We start from the raw sequence: 14,888 nt of genomic DNA on the forward strand, positions 1-14,888 counted from the left end.
TCCTAAATGTCCTGAAGGTTTGGGATGGCACTAAACCACTGCATAATAAATGAATATTTATATATTTTTAATATAGAAATTGATTCTTTGAGAGACAGGAAGCTATAGCCTAGAGTTGAAGAACTGGACTCGACTTGTTCCAACTCAGCTGCAGCTGTCAGATTTTTTTTTTTTTAGGTAGATCTCTAAATAAATATATAAATATGTGGATAAATGCATGGACACATTTTTCCAAGTTCTACATGAGAAATTCGTCTTTGAATCCTTCAGTTCTTGAGGTAACAGAAGGCTGACTTTGCGATGGAATCGGACCCGAACCCATCACCACATCTTAATTTATGGCCTGGTTTATCCGATTTATTAACTGGATCTGGATCTTTGAACATTCTTCCTTGTCTCCAAAAACAATGACCTTATCGGTCATTCTATCTCAGTTTAATTGAAGAACGACAGTTATTTAAGGCTGAGAGGTTGTGCAGCTGTTGGATCAACATAGAACGTGTAGATTTAATACAAGCCTGTAATTGTCATTAAATTCTTTCATTTCAGTTACACTTACACAATGAGAGTACAAACGGTCCTCACCTTCAATGACGACGTTCCAGGCTGTTATGAAGCCGAATCTGATCTTCCGTCGCTCCTGCGGCCTGCGTGCCAAAATATGTCTCCCTCTGCAGAAATCAACTCTCAGGTTTGTCAGGTATCAGGTGCAGCGCAACCGCACCTGATACCTGAGTTGACTATCAGGCTCGGCGACGCCCACGCAGGGACCGACAGGAAAAAAAAACAAAACCAACAAGACAAGACAAGATAAAAAAAAAAAAAACTAGATAAGCGCTCAGAGAAACCTCCGCCAAGCAGCTCATTCACCTCCTAATTGGGTTTGCACCGTCCACATGGTGATCTGGATCATCACTAAAAACAATTAAATTGTTCTTGGTATTTTTATCCAGCAACCATGAAAAGTAAAAGTGATTCAGAGTTGATGTGTATTTTTAACAGATTTTTTGTATCCATAAATGTTCAATGTTAAAATGTAATATTTTGCATGATAGTGAATATCAGGCCGCTCTATGACTGTGTTTCATGGTGAGTGAATGAATGCATATTTTACAAGGTTTGTTTTAATACCTCCATTATAAGTAAATGGAAAATCCAGATTTTTCATTTCATTTTTTGTATCCAGACTGGTATCCAGATCGCTCTCAAAATTTAATGTGAGAACAAAACTGATCTTCAGATAAATATTTTTTCCGTCCAGTAGTTTTTCTGTATTCCTGCTAACATACAGACAAACGGCGTCAAAAACAGAATCTCCTTTGTCGAGAGATTTATTGAAAGTGTCCAAAACCAAAATTAGAGTCTTCTTACACACCACCAGCCTGTGTTGCAACTCTCTGCATTTATCAGGGCATGAGACCGGCACAAGGGAGAAACTGGCAACGCTACGTTAGTTCCTGCTAACCGCACTACCCATGAGGCTGCATTAGCCACAAACCTGACTAATTCATGGAATAGAAATATAAATGATGGATGTTTGCCTTCCCCTCAAATCCACTACCAGTACTATGAAGTGTAATGACAGGACACACCACGATGAGATCTTTCAGATTTATTAGTGGGTTTTGAACAAATGAAACAGCTATAAATATAATTGACTAAATAGACAAAAAATGCACAAGCTTAAATGTGTGAGAAACAAAATGTCAAAACATGGCAATGTTCATATGGGGAAACTTGTGTAGATGTATACGGTCAGTTCTTGCTATGAGATTTCCATGTCTGACAAATCTTTATGTTGACGTATGCGGTTGATGTCGTTTCCACCATTTACGCCGAATCGTCACATTCTGATGATTCTGAGCTGATCTACAGCCGATGATACTGGAGAGAGAAGAAAGGAAAGGTCACGCTAGTAAACCGGATCAACAGAGAACGTAGACAGAGTATTAATTTATTCTCAAAATTTTGAGAATCTGACAATTCTCAAAATTTTGTTTCCTTAAATATAAATTCCCACTTTAAAATTTTCTTTTAATCACATTTTCAGGAATTTGAAAAATATTCAGAAAAATAAAGATTGTGGAATATAACAGGAATGGATCAATAGTTATCAGTCACTGCCAATAGCATTAGCCTGCCCCCCCCCCCTTACCTGATGGGGATCATCGCCAGGACTGTTAAGGTGGCAGAGAGAGTGAAGATGAATCCTGGGAACCAGCTCAGTGTTTTCTGGTAGATCTTAGTGAAAGCAGGAATGTATGCCAGACCGGCAACCTTCAGAGACACCTGGAGGGAGGTGAGAGTGATGCCTGATGGGAAGAAGGACAGGAAGAGTAAATGAGAGGTAAATGTCGGATAAACAAGAATCAGAGGCCAAGTTGTTTTTGAAGCAGACACTGATCCGTTTTAGATTTCTTCAAAGCAGCAGCTACCTCTGGTGAACAAATGACCAACCAATGCTGTGCCTCACTTTACTCCAGTAAATGTCACTTAGACTGTGAATCGATCCTGCTGCCGATGTTCACTTTGACATCATATCTGATTTGTGTAATAGTATGAATACCACCAGTGTAAAAGCTTTGTTGTATGGCAGACGTATTCCTTTGTCTTTTATTCATAAGCAACTTTGAATTGAGGTTGTCCGAGTTGAACTCACAGGTGCTCAGTTCAGTTCAGTCAATACTCTGTAATGACTTCTCATGTCAAAGCAAACACACGAGGACAAACACGGACGATGAATAGCACCACTGAGCGAGTTACCTGATGGTTGTACTCATTTGACAATGTATAAATATCTCCACTTGTCTACTGATGATGTGACAAGTGGGGTCCCATTTAAAAAACATTTTTTCGCAGGAATAGTTATCCTGTTGTTGTGAGCAGCTACACACTAGATGTCCAAGTTTCTGCGGTCTCACCCACGATGTCTACGGAGAAGACATTGTCTCTTTCTACGCCGATATTTTCCGTGTCAGGCTTGTGACATGCCTGGCTGTAGGAAATCTTCAAGGTTGTGTCATGTAAATCTTCTAAAGTCTTGTCAGTTTCTTCTAAAGGAAATGTAATAAGTATCAACAAAATATCATTATTGCTAATGCTTTGTCCCGTGCTCCTTTGAATAAAAATATTTGTCTTGTTCCTTTGCTCCTCTGGCCTGCTGCTCCTCCTCTCCTGAGGATGCTCGAGGTGGAGGGGTCTTAGAGGTGGAGGGATGGACGGCCTTTTTAATTTGGCTCATAAAAGGTTAGATGAACTGACCCATTAGTCATTTTGAACAGTTAACAACTTCAATACACTCCTCAGATTTATCATATTATTCTTAAAGTAATTTGTTGACGCATCAGAAACCATGTGTTTGCATAATGCTGCTGCAGAACTGGAACACACACACACACACACACACGCACACACACGTCACTCACCACACGAGGATGCTGGAACCTGCTGGGAGAGCAGCGATCTGATAGTGGGTAAGGGGATGAGTTCAAACATGTTGAGAAAACGAGCTGCAGAGAAATAAACACTGATTAATTTATTTCCTCTCAAGGCCCTACACATACCTATACATTATCCTTTTGATCATTTTTATTGTCTCAGCACAAATCATTTAAAAAATGTATCCCGTCATTTTCCTTCCGACATTCAGTCTCAAGATGCTCAGTCTTACCGATGTAGAACATGTAGGTCGCTTTTACAAAGGACATGAAGATCATTCCCGAGGCAAACGACACCATTCCGATCAGGATGATCACGATTTCACTGACGCAACGACGAAACACAACGACACCCAGGAAACTGGTGAAGAATATCACAGAGCTTGCTGCATTTCCATAACCCAACTGGAGGAGGAAGAAGTCAGTCAAATTAAAAACGACACAGAAGGAATACACGATAAAATAAATGCTTGCAAACACAGTTCCAAAACAAAATGTTGTAGCTGAATGAAAATGTTAAAGTAGAATTCAATGATTTCTTTTAATGGATCAAGCAGGAATATCTCTGAAAAAGAATTCCTGGGTGGCAGCATGTTGTTCCAAAACCTGCATGAACCTGACAGGACCAAGCACTTTTAAGGTACCTTCACAGAGGCCACCTCACCCCCACCCCCTACTACATCACAGAACTTTGCACTGATAACAATCTGAGACTTTTCCTCTGCAGCTCGGAGGACACATTTAAGACAGATTTAAGACATTTGAAATGTCGACTCTGCAGCCCAAAGGACGCTTTTTCATCTCGAGTCAGTCGATCTCAACGAGCTCGTCTTTTGTTTTTTGTGTCCCAACTTTTTGGAGTTGGGATTGTAGCTAACAAAGATTTGCATAAGAAACCAAAACATATAAAGAGAGCAACATTTCACCTGAGTGGCATTCCAGTTGAGCGGCTCCTTCATCACAAACGTGCCCTGCAGATCCATGGATCCATAATTTGCAGTGCCGTACAAGACAGCGGCTGCAAAAAGCAGAACCATGTTCACCTTGTTTGTTCCAGCAGGAGCCTCCACCCGAACGCCGGGGTCATTAGAGAGGGCTGGACAGATCTCCTCCGGCTCTTGTTTGATTTCTTTAACCTCGAATTAAGATGCAAACAAGAGTTCATGTCTTACTTTGAATCTCAAACACTAAGAGGAAGACATTTGTTGTCAGACTGGAATACAGGCATACCTGGCAAAGTTTCAAAACACACACACACAGTTATATCATAACCAGTATAGATCCTGGAGTAACTAAAAGGTGTGTCACCTTGAAATGAATTTATATTTAGCAACAAAAGAAACAGTGTTGTTGAGTTCAATTTCAAATGCTTGTATAATCAAGAATTTTTTTAAATGACTGATCACAAATGCAGATAAGATGGAATAAAGGGATTTTATACTGACAGTACTATTACTGCTGTATTTTTTACAATGTTGACTCGCACCACTTCAAGTCCTACCGAAGCTCAAACAATACAGCAGCCAAAAACTTTAACGTTAAAATAAAAGTTTCACTTTTGTTGGAATTACAGTTACTTGGTTCCTTTATGAAACTTTTATCATTTACATCTGCACTTCGAAATGATGAATATTTTTTGGAAGTGCCAAGAAAATTATACCATTATCTCTGCTCTGCGGGATCATATTTGTCATATCAAAAATATAAAATCATCAATATTCTGACCATCTGTGGTGCAGCCATATTGCACACATACAGAGTGGATTTAATGTAATAATCCACCCACAGTGACTGACCTGCAGCAGGACTACAACATGAATGAAACAGAACACGAACATCAGGGCGCTCACAGCGAGCTGGACAGTCCCACGTCCCAAACTGGAGCTGCACAACAGGAACAGATGACCGGACACCAGGTTGGCTGCTACACCTACTAACCCATACAGCAGCTCCACCCTCATCAGCACCTGGTGAGACACGGACACACGTTAAAATGGTCATTCCTGGCTATTGGTGACTTTTCAGTGCGCTAAACTTTGTGAAAACAAAAACGTAGTTTTCCTGTTTTTAACATTGTATCAGTTAAATGACATATTGAACCTCCAGGTATTGGCAGAGCTCAAGCACTGAATAATAATAATAATAATTAGTATGGGTGGTTTATGAGAAATGAACTGTGAAAGTTTACATACCTAACAGGGTGGATTTTACTAAATTAGCCATTGCACTATGAAAGAGCAAACAGTACTTTAGTCTATAGATCAAACGAGTTTTGGATTTTTTTCAAATGTGGTTTACTTTCTTCATAATTTCGACTAACAATGTGGACATTTAAGAGTAGGACATACAGATTAACACCATAAAACTGGCAAATAAGACATATTTGTACTTATTTATAATTATATTGCAAATGTTTCTCATTGAAACTGTAAATTTGCTTTGGGGACATCATAAAATGGCATGTATGTGCCTAAAAAGGTCATTAAAATTACAAAAATATATATTACATGCATTACTTTGTGTTAATGTTATAAAGAAGACCTCACTCTATATTAAAAGCCTTTTATTATAAACATTTGATTTATTTTAAGTAATATATTAAGAGTTATTTCCTGGGGACTGAAAAGTCACAAATAGCCAGGAATGACCCAAAAACCTCCTCTGAGGTCAGGGGGCAGCTTTGGGGCATCGCTGGGCTGATCCAATGGAAAGAGATTTTATTGACGCTAAACTATGAACGAGCGTTTTAATCAAAGTTGTTTAATGCATGATATGTTCTTTTATTATTTTAATGATCAAAATCAAATCTATTATTTGTACAAACACTTCCATCACCAGATAACTGACCTTGGATCTGTCGTCCGCCGTGCAGCCGACCGAAGTCACCGTCATCACGCCGGACCAGAAGGCGCAGAAACTGCCGGACAACCCGAAGATTGTTCCGGCGCCGAACATCACCTCCATCGGGAGGTTGAACAGAACCACCAGGAGCAGCGTGAGACTGCACTGGAAGTACCCGAACAGGGGCACCACGATGGGGGCTTTCCTCCAGCCGCGGTCTCCCATCTTGGCCAGGAGCACCGCAGGCAGGATCGGAGCCACCTGGAGGATGAGGTAGTAGATCATGTAGAAGTCCGATATGAACTTCTGCTGGCTCTCCTCCGTGGGTTGGGACGCATTGGGATATGATGCGTTCACGGACCGGTCCTTGACCACCATCCGAAGTGCGCCGTAGAAGAAACTTGCGCCCAGCTGCTCCAGCAGGAGAAGCGGCTCTATGCTGCGGAGACACGACACGAGCATGATCCGGTTTCCCGAAACGACAATCTAAACTAAGTCAAATCAGAATTGTGAAAAATGTATCAAAAGTATTTGATGAACTTTTTCTGATTCTGTAAATGACGCTCCTTTCCCCCATCAAGAATGACGTGAATCTAAAATAACCAGTGAGGGGGACAAATAAAACCTCCCTCCTCTTCCTCCTCCTCCTCCTCTTCATCATCATCAAACGTGCGGCTCTGCTGAAACAGTGAAACTGCCCCAAGCAAAAACTCAAGCATGACATTAACTACTGTACTTCAGTAATTACCAGAGAAAAACTGTCCATTATCATACGCATACATCTCTAAGACATCATCTCCAGGTTTTATTTTATTTACTCACATCTTCTCCTCTAATCTTGTCTCATTTTTAGACGAGTAAACCCTTGATTATATTTACCATCAGCTTTGCTGCTGGATATAACGTGCATCACTGGAATGCTGCCGTTTTGTGATGTGTCTGTACTTGTATGTCTTTTGTATTTCGTCATTACTGTTACATGGAGCACGACTTCACCGAGAAAAATTCCTATTTTGTGAACCCTCACTGACAATGGCAATACACACCTTCTGATTCTGATTCTCATTCTGGAACCAGTTAGTCAACAATAGCTTGCCAAAAACCAACATCAAATGTTACCTCCTGTATATAATCTACAACTACTTTATGAAGGCGTAGGTCAGGGTAGTGACGGTGTATTGAATAGTTTCATGTTTCTATGATTAATACATTTATTCTTATTTATTCATGGAGGACAAAGTAAATATTAACAATGCGAGTCAATCATGAATTCTTTTGAGGAAAACCAATAAAGTTCCAGGAAACCAAGTGACAGTCGTCTGTCTTCTGGAGTCAAAGCGTTGGAGACAAACGATTAAGCGTGAGACCAAGTTTTGAAATGCTCGCTATAATTATATCTTCCTGCAGCTTAGGCGGAGGCAGGGTTTGGTCTGGTGATTATAATGCACACACATTAATGTCTAACCCTGTTTGTTCCTCCTCCGAGGCTACACCGGTCTTTGTACGCAAACAATCTTTATTTGATTCAACATATCGTGAATATCCTTAAAGGATATTTCAACAGGAGACGCTAAGAGGGAGACATGCTACATTAGATTAGACTAGACTAGAGGATGCAGATGTGCTGAGTCAGCAGTGGGTCAAGGTAAAGGGACCGATGATAATAAAGAAGACAAAGCGTTCTCGGATATGAAAATATTCCAAGAGAGAAGACAAGAACAAACACGGTCACTAAAGCCAAGTGGAAAAACATCGACCATGCGTATGCGGCCTATCCTGAACAGCGTTAGGAGAGCAGAGACAGATAAGGAATAAAAACACAGACGGAGTAAAAGTTGTTTAACGAAAGGAAAGGAAAACATCATTCCATTGACGGTGCAGAGAGCACCTACAGGTGAGACAACAGGGACTCAGTGTAACGCACTTAAGGACGCATGTGAAAAAACAGGTTGGGGGGGATTCCTGACAGGCAACAATTACTGTTGTTCAAAAAGTCTTAGGCCTTGGAGAATACCGTTGGCTTGTATAGCGACGTTTCACCTCTCATCCAAGAGGCTTCTTCAGGTCCGAGCCTGGTGGACAGTTGGAGCAGAAGACAAAGAAACAAAGAAGGGACCAAAATCACCAGACAGCAGGAGCATCAGCATTCCATTCATGAATGCTAATGCTCCGCGGCAGTCATGAAACCTGACTAACAACATGTCTGGAGTCATCTGCATCCAGAAGGTGAAGAGTTCTTACCCGCCTCGCCCTCAGGGGAGCTGTTATGCGGAGGTGCATCCTGGTCTGGTTGGGGGTCGTGGGATTTGGGGACAGAGGTCAACACTGCATTGTTTATGTAATTTATGTAATTTATTGTCATCCATTGTCATTTTGCATCAGTGGTGTAATTTATTTTAGATTAATTGTTAGTTTGCATCGGCGGTGTAAAATCATTTTATTCTTGTTTTTCTAATGTTACGTTGCATCAATTGAGTAATTTAATATTGGTTTTGTTTTTATTTGTATTGTTAAATTGGTATTGTTACATGTCGATGATTTATGTACTAAGGACTTTCAACGGAAACAAGACCGCAAGGGCTTTTTTGAAATGCTCCTCTTAGACAGGATGTTTGACTTTATTTGTACTGTAATACATGCTACTGTGTGACTGTACTTGTACTCTAACATTCTATCTAATAAATATATTCATTCATTCATTCATTGCATGTTGCTGGTAGATGGTGTATTCATCCTCCTCCTCTGCTCAGGGATGGTTTCTCCAATTTGACAAAACATTTTTTTTTAACTCCTCTCTCAAACCACCTCTCTTCCCTGACTAACACCTGGACATTACTGTCCTCAAATGAGTGTCCTGTGTCTTTCAGGTGCAGGTGGACGGCTGAAACCTGTCCTGGGGGGGGGTGGCTCTCCTGTGTTGGGTCATACGCTTGTGGAGCGGTTGTTTGGTCTCCCCAATGTACCGGTTGCTGCTTTCTTCACTGCACTGGACAGTAGACACTACACTGCTGTGTTTCTGTCTGGGTGTTTTGTCTTTCGGGTGGACCAGCGTCTGTCTCAGGGTGTTGCCTGGTTTCAAGTGTATGGGAATCTTGTGTTTACTGAAAATTCTCCTGAATTTTTCAGAGACTCCGGCAGCAAAGGGGACGACAACGGGCTTCCTTTTGTCTTCCCTGTCCTGCTCCTGGTTATTTTTGTTGATATATTTGTTGGTCTTGACAAATCCAGTTCTGATCTCCACTTGTCTTTACAAACTGTTCCGGATGTGTTTTTGCACTTTGGCCGTTCCTTCCACTCTGGTGAGGATGTTTTGGGCCCGGTGGTTCAGGGTTCTGATGACCCCTAACTTGTGCTGCAGTGGGTGGTGGGAATCAAAAATATGCTTTTTTTACGTGTTTCTTTTATTTTCAATTCAGGTTGGATTTTGTTTTTGCGGAGATTCTCGCCGCGTGAAGACCGCATCAGCAGTGCACAATTGCGTGCGCGTGCAGCTTAGAGGAAACGTTGGTGGTGGTCAAGCAGAGATCCAAAAGCATGCAAATGTTTCTGATCCAACTTGAACAAGTCCAGTTGACTCTTCTTTTTTTGCTCATTGTGATTTACCATGACCTGGATGACTCAGAACTTACACAGACATGAAGTCTAGCCCCGTACTTTCTTTGACAATGGCAAGTTGACATTCACAGTAACAAGATGTTAAAGTCAGACAATCAGAATATTCAAGTTTAATATATTTATTGGATTGTTTAACAAAGACCTGGACGTGAAGATCATTGCAATTATTAAAAATTGCATCTTTTGTGTGTAACGACGCGAGTAAAAGTCAGTCGGTAGGCAGAGAGCCGAGACGCCACATTAACGTTTGTCTTCGTCTCACTTTCTGACATTTGCAGAGACTCAAATCCTTCCCAAAATACATATTTTAAACTGCCAGCAGTGGTCGTCCGGCCTGATCCCTGCAGCACAGAGTCATTAATAATGTCACTGAAATCGAGTCTTCGAGGCTCAGGCTCAGGTGTCTTCGCTACTCATTTGGGCTGTTTAAGCAATGGAATCGTATGAGGGATTGCCACAATGCACTTTTTACAGTGCTCGGCCAAATCGAACCCAAAACATACAGCCGGACCGAGTCTGTTCAGCGTTCACCTTGTGTGTGCTTGCAGCACCATTAACTCGGGGAAGCAACATATAAAACACTTTAACCTACAAAGCAACACAAGTGTGTAGAAGCATGGCGTGCAAGAAAGAAAGAACGAAAGAACGTAAGAAATGGGACTGCACGAAAAAAACCTCTCAGCCATTTCACATGTACAAGCTTTTGTTTTTAATGAGAACACATGAGTATGAGTGTTATAAGTGGTTAACATAGGAACGGCGGTTATAGCGCATAATTAGGTTAACTTATCACGCGTGGACAGCGTGAGTCTCACACACTGATGCTTTGGAGCTACCAGCATTTAAAAATGATAAATAAATCATCCATGAATTCAAACAACAAAAGCATAATGAAAGAACAATAAAGCACACAATAATGTCTCACCTGGGTCCACGAGTTGTCTGTTACCATTTGAGACGCTTTGCCTTTTGGGATGTGTGTGTGTGTGTGTGTGTGTGTGTGTGCAGATTCACAACGTTCCGTACAGATGTTGCTCATAACTGAATAAAGCTCAGGTGGCATTCAGAAGAGGCCACCGTGACGATTTACGCCTCTATAAAAGATACTTATCCTTAAAAAAATGTCTGTATAAGATCATATTTCCTTTAAAATGTAAAGTCTCTCACACGTGGATGCATCATCACAGCAGAAAAGCGAGTGCTTCTAATCCTCTCAACTTTTGTCCCAATGATAAAGAATAGAACGTTTTTTTTATCCCTTCCCTAAAGTCGCACGCTAACTCTTCACCTCAACATTTCAGAACAATAGTCCTCTAAATACTTTTGTGGATTTTATATATTATTACATTACAACAAGTAGAACTCTCTGGAACCAACATTACCGGGTCTTTGCTTCGGGGGGCAAAGCGAACCATGGAGGCGGCGGCGCGTTACGCCCCACATGGGATTAAATAGTTTGCTTGCTCAGAGACTCACGTCAGGCACCCAAATAAATATATTATTATTATGATAAGGGTCAGAGTGTGTCAATTCCTTTCACCGAGGATCTGAGGAAACCAATGAACATTAGGATCATTATTTTCCACTTTTCAGTTGAAGTGGTTAAAAAAAAAAGAAACAATTTGCAGCCACACCTCTACGTGAAATAATCCTGTAGTTTTTGTGCGTTACGTTTGAACGCTGAACTTCTACACCACAGGCATCTCTGCCGCAGAGGCTGCTTTCATTTAAGGCAGAAAATCGCGTCGTCCTGAAAAGCCAAAGGTTCTAATATACTTAGTAACAAAAGACAATTCCAACTCGAGTCTCCGCCCAGTCGGCGATTGTTGCAGCCTCTAAACGCGATAGTCCTCTCGCTGCGTGCGTCTTTCCGTTAGGTGTGTGACGTCATGCACACAATCGGTGTTTCCTAGAGACTTTAAGAGCGTAGGTTGAGTAAATAACATTCAGTTTTGGTATGACTACTTATCATAAAAGCCTTTTCAATGTTTCTCTATCCTCAGCTAGCACGGTGCATCGGTTGCCCTGCTGGAGTCTCAAATACTCGTCAGTGTATCAAATACACAGTCCGCCCTCAGTATAATGTATGAAACGACTGCTTACATCAGAAAGCACAAGTCAACAAAGCAATGTAAAGTTCAAATAAATGATTTTAGAGTATAAAACCCCGCCCACTTCACAGACGTAGCTACTCCCGTCCCCTCCGTCTCCTCCTGCTGCACCAGATACACACGAAATCACTGAAGAGGCTTAAACACGGACTTTCAACCTAATGCATATTTTCTCTAACGCCTGCTAAAGCTTGCGGCAATAATAACAATCACACGTACAATCACTGATTGTTGTAAGGCAACGTTTGAACACTCGATGCTAGTTCTCCAGTTTGAGGACGCTGACCCGGTCAGCACATACTTATACCTTCATGTGTGTTCTACACTTCTGTGGTCCTTTCGGTTCGACCTCTTCCCTCAGCGTGATCAAAGCCAGGTAAAACATAATATTAGTGTGTAATAAAAACTTCACCTCCTTATTAATGAACACCGTCAGGCAACCTGGAATACATTGCAGGTAAATGATCCTTTGGACATGTCGTCACGTCATCCAGAGTCGACCAACAAGTGAAAACGCTTCGTCACAGAGGCACTTGTGATCAGCAACACTTTCAACGAGTCTCTAATTCCGCTGAAGCTTTCGTCTCCAATCTCACCTCAGCACTTCAAACGTCTTCCACGTACTCAAGTCCTCAGGTCCAAACAGCCCACCCTGGTGCATCTGTTGCATGAAGCCCATTGGTCAAGCCAGCCATGTGATCATCAGAATACTAGCAGTGAAATAAATACTTCATCTTTCCCCTCTTCCTCTGTCTCCTCTTCCTCCTCCTCCTCCTCCCACTTGCACTTTTCCATCAGTCTCCTCATCCTCCTCTTCTCCACTAAATGAATAACGTCTCCGAAAGGAGAGATTTACTCCTCCTCTTCCTCCTCCTCCCCTTCCTCATTGGCGTAGATGCCAGCTTCCCATTTTCGCGCCATGTCGCTTTTCCTCCTGGTGACGCGAGTGGCCTCCAGAACCTGTCGATTACAAAACAAGTTGTGAAGAACTAAACAAATAAGCAGCAGCGATGCACTGGTGAAAGCCATGCTGCTCCCAGTTAGAGGGATGTGATGACAACACACACACACACACACGCACACACACACACACAACACGGTGACTGGAACACGACATGCAGAAGGAGCGCTTGGTTAACCCAAGGTATGGAGGTGAATGACATTGATAGGATCTGCCGTTTTCTCACACGTGGAAAACATCCCGGATGCCATTTGGCAAAATACGAAAAACATCAATTCTAATGTTGCTGAGACCATAAATCATTTTCCCATTTATTTAACAGGGACTGTAAACGTATCAGTTAGTCCGGGGGCTGTTTCTCACCTGTAGCCCCCCCCCCCCCCCCCCCCTTTAATGAGGTCAACAGCTGATGATTAAGAATTCCTCGCTGCTAACATTGATTTAGGTGTCCTTAAGTAATGGGACACGTTTGAAGTGTGCTCTCCCTCTTCTTCCTCAGATCTCCTGAGAACTTGGTGATCCAGACTTTCCTCTAGAGACTGATGAGAACCTGGTGTATTGGGACAACTCTTGGTTATGGTTGGATGAAAGGGATAGAATCAAGGAGCTAATTAAATCCATCGCACTTTCTTCAGAACACTGTGTATTTGTCACTTTTTGTTTGTCCGTATTGTATGTTCACTGCGGTGTGCACAGCCCTCTACGGCGGCAAGCAGGTAATAAAACGAATAAATAAAATATAAATAGGCTAGTCTGCCAAGAGGGCATGCAGGCGACGGTCACAATCACTATAAAATACAATTATGTTAACATTATGTACGCTGTCACTGTTGAGCACGAATGCAGACAAGTTCAGAAGAAAAAGAAAGACAAAAAAAAATGAAGTGAAAATGCTTGAGGAGATTTAATCCCAATTTTTAATCATCCGTGAAGATTGTGCGTTAAGAATACAGTTTCAAGACATGACTTTGGGCCAGATCGTTTCAAGAATCGCCACATCTCTTGCTTTTAATTTTGTTCCGATGTTTTAAGTGCTGACAAACTTTGACTTGTTAATTATCTGTCTGGGGTTCCACGGTGGGTGTTTCTGGGTGTGGAGGACATGTGTCTGTGAGGGGGGGGGGCAAGCACATGCAGCACCAACACCACAGAGCAGAACCGTAAGGCTGCGAGCCACAAGCAGGCCTGGGTTCTAAATGAAGCTGTCCTTCACAGCGTTCTAACTAGAACAATACATCCCTACGCTCTGGACTGTTGACTCATCGAGGCTGATGATGATGATGATGATGACGATGTAAATTTAAGAGACAATATGAAAGTGGTCGCCAGTGGAAATGTGTAATTTGTGAACCTTCTCTTTCGGACTGTTAAAAGTTTGTAGTTGACCTGATATCATGAATAAAGAGATTCCTCAAACACATAAAGTCAGATTGTTTTCCTCCTGGTCGGGTCCAGTACGGTGGCCCAACAGTCCAGACACATCCAGGTACGCACTGCTTCATGCTAGCGTGACCAGTGGACAGGTACCTCTGTGGTTACCTCGTTAGCCAGCAGCAAACGGGCACACTGAGCGACCAGCGGGAGAGAAGCAACGGTACACAGAGTCAACACATGTGATGTCATCACGAACAAACAACAACATCCCGCCTGCAGGTAAACATGAACCGTTTCCAGCTGCTCGAGGTGAATCCATGAAAAGACATTCGGGTAGAAATAAAGCAGCGATGGAGTCGGGACAGCAACGAACAAATGTCTGCGTTGTGGTTTCAATTCCTGCTTCAGGCTGGGAGATTCCCCGAAGAAGTTTTTTTTTCTTCAGGAATTCAACATTGGGGACAATAAAAGATCAAACAACGTTTCTTGATGCTCTTACTCAGCACATTTTTGCTGCTTCTGTTAATACAAAACGTTTATTTAGTTACA

General features: G+C 41.9%; 2 protein-coding genes across 2 annotated transcripts in view; both read right to left on the minus strand.

The window, feature by feature from the left end:
- Positions 1 to 1,626: 1,626 nt before the first annotated feature.
- LOC137908559 (solute carrier family 46 member 2-like) lies at positions 1,627 to 6,656 on the minus strand. The gene is made up of 7 exons (XM_068752970.1): positions 6,285 to 6,656; positions 5,234 to 5,404; positions 4,364 to 4,573; positions 3,671 to 3,842; positions 3,426 to 3,509; positions 2,156 to 2,312; positions 1,627 to 1,884 (listed from the first exon to the last, which is right to left on the minus strand). Exons 1-7 carry the CDS (start codon positions 6,654 to 6,656, stop codon positions 1,794 to 1,796), a joined length of 1,257 nt encoding a protein of 418 aa, XP_068609071.1. The 3' UTR covers positions 1,627 to 1,793.
- Positions 6,657 to 10,023: 3,367 nt separating this feature from the next.
- Positions 10,024 to 14,888, minus strand: part of palm2akap2 (PALM2 and AKAP2 fusion) — a 55,230-nt gene continuing 50,365 nt past the window's right edge. Inside the window, exon 15 of the mRNA XM_068752578.1 lies at positions 10,024 to 12,964. Coding sequence (XP_068608679.1) covers positions 12,857 to 12,964 — 108 coding nt within the window. The 3' untranslated portion in view covers positions 10,024 to 12,856. The remainder of the gene's footprint in view (positions 12,965 to 14,888) is intronic.

The sequence above is a fragment of the Brachionichthys hirsutus genome, chromosome 19, assembly GCF_040956055.1.
Source record: "Brachionichthys hirsutus isolate HB-005 chromosome 19, CSIRO-AGI_Bhir_v1, whole genome shotgun sequence".
Classification (NCBI taxonomy): Eukaryota; Metazoa; Chordata; class Actinopteri; order Lophiiformes; family Brachionichthyidae; genus Brachionichthys; species Brachionichthys hirsutus.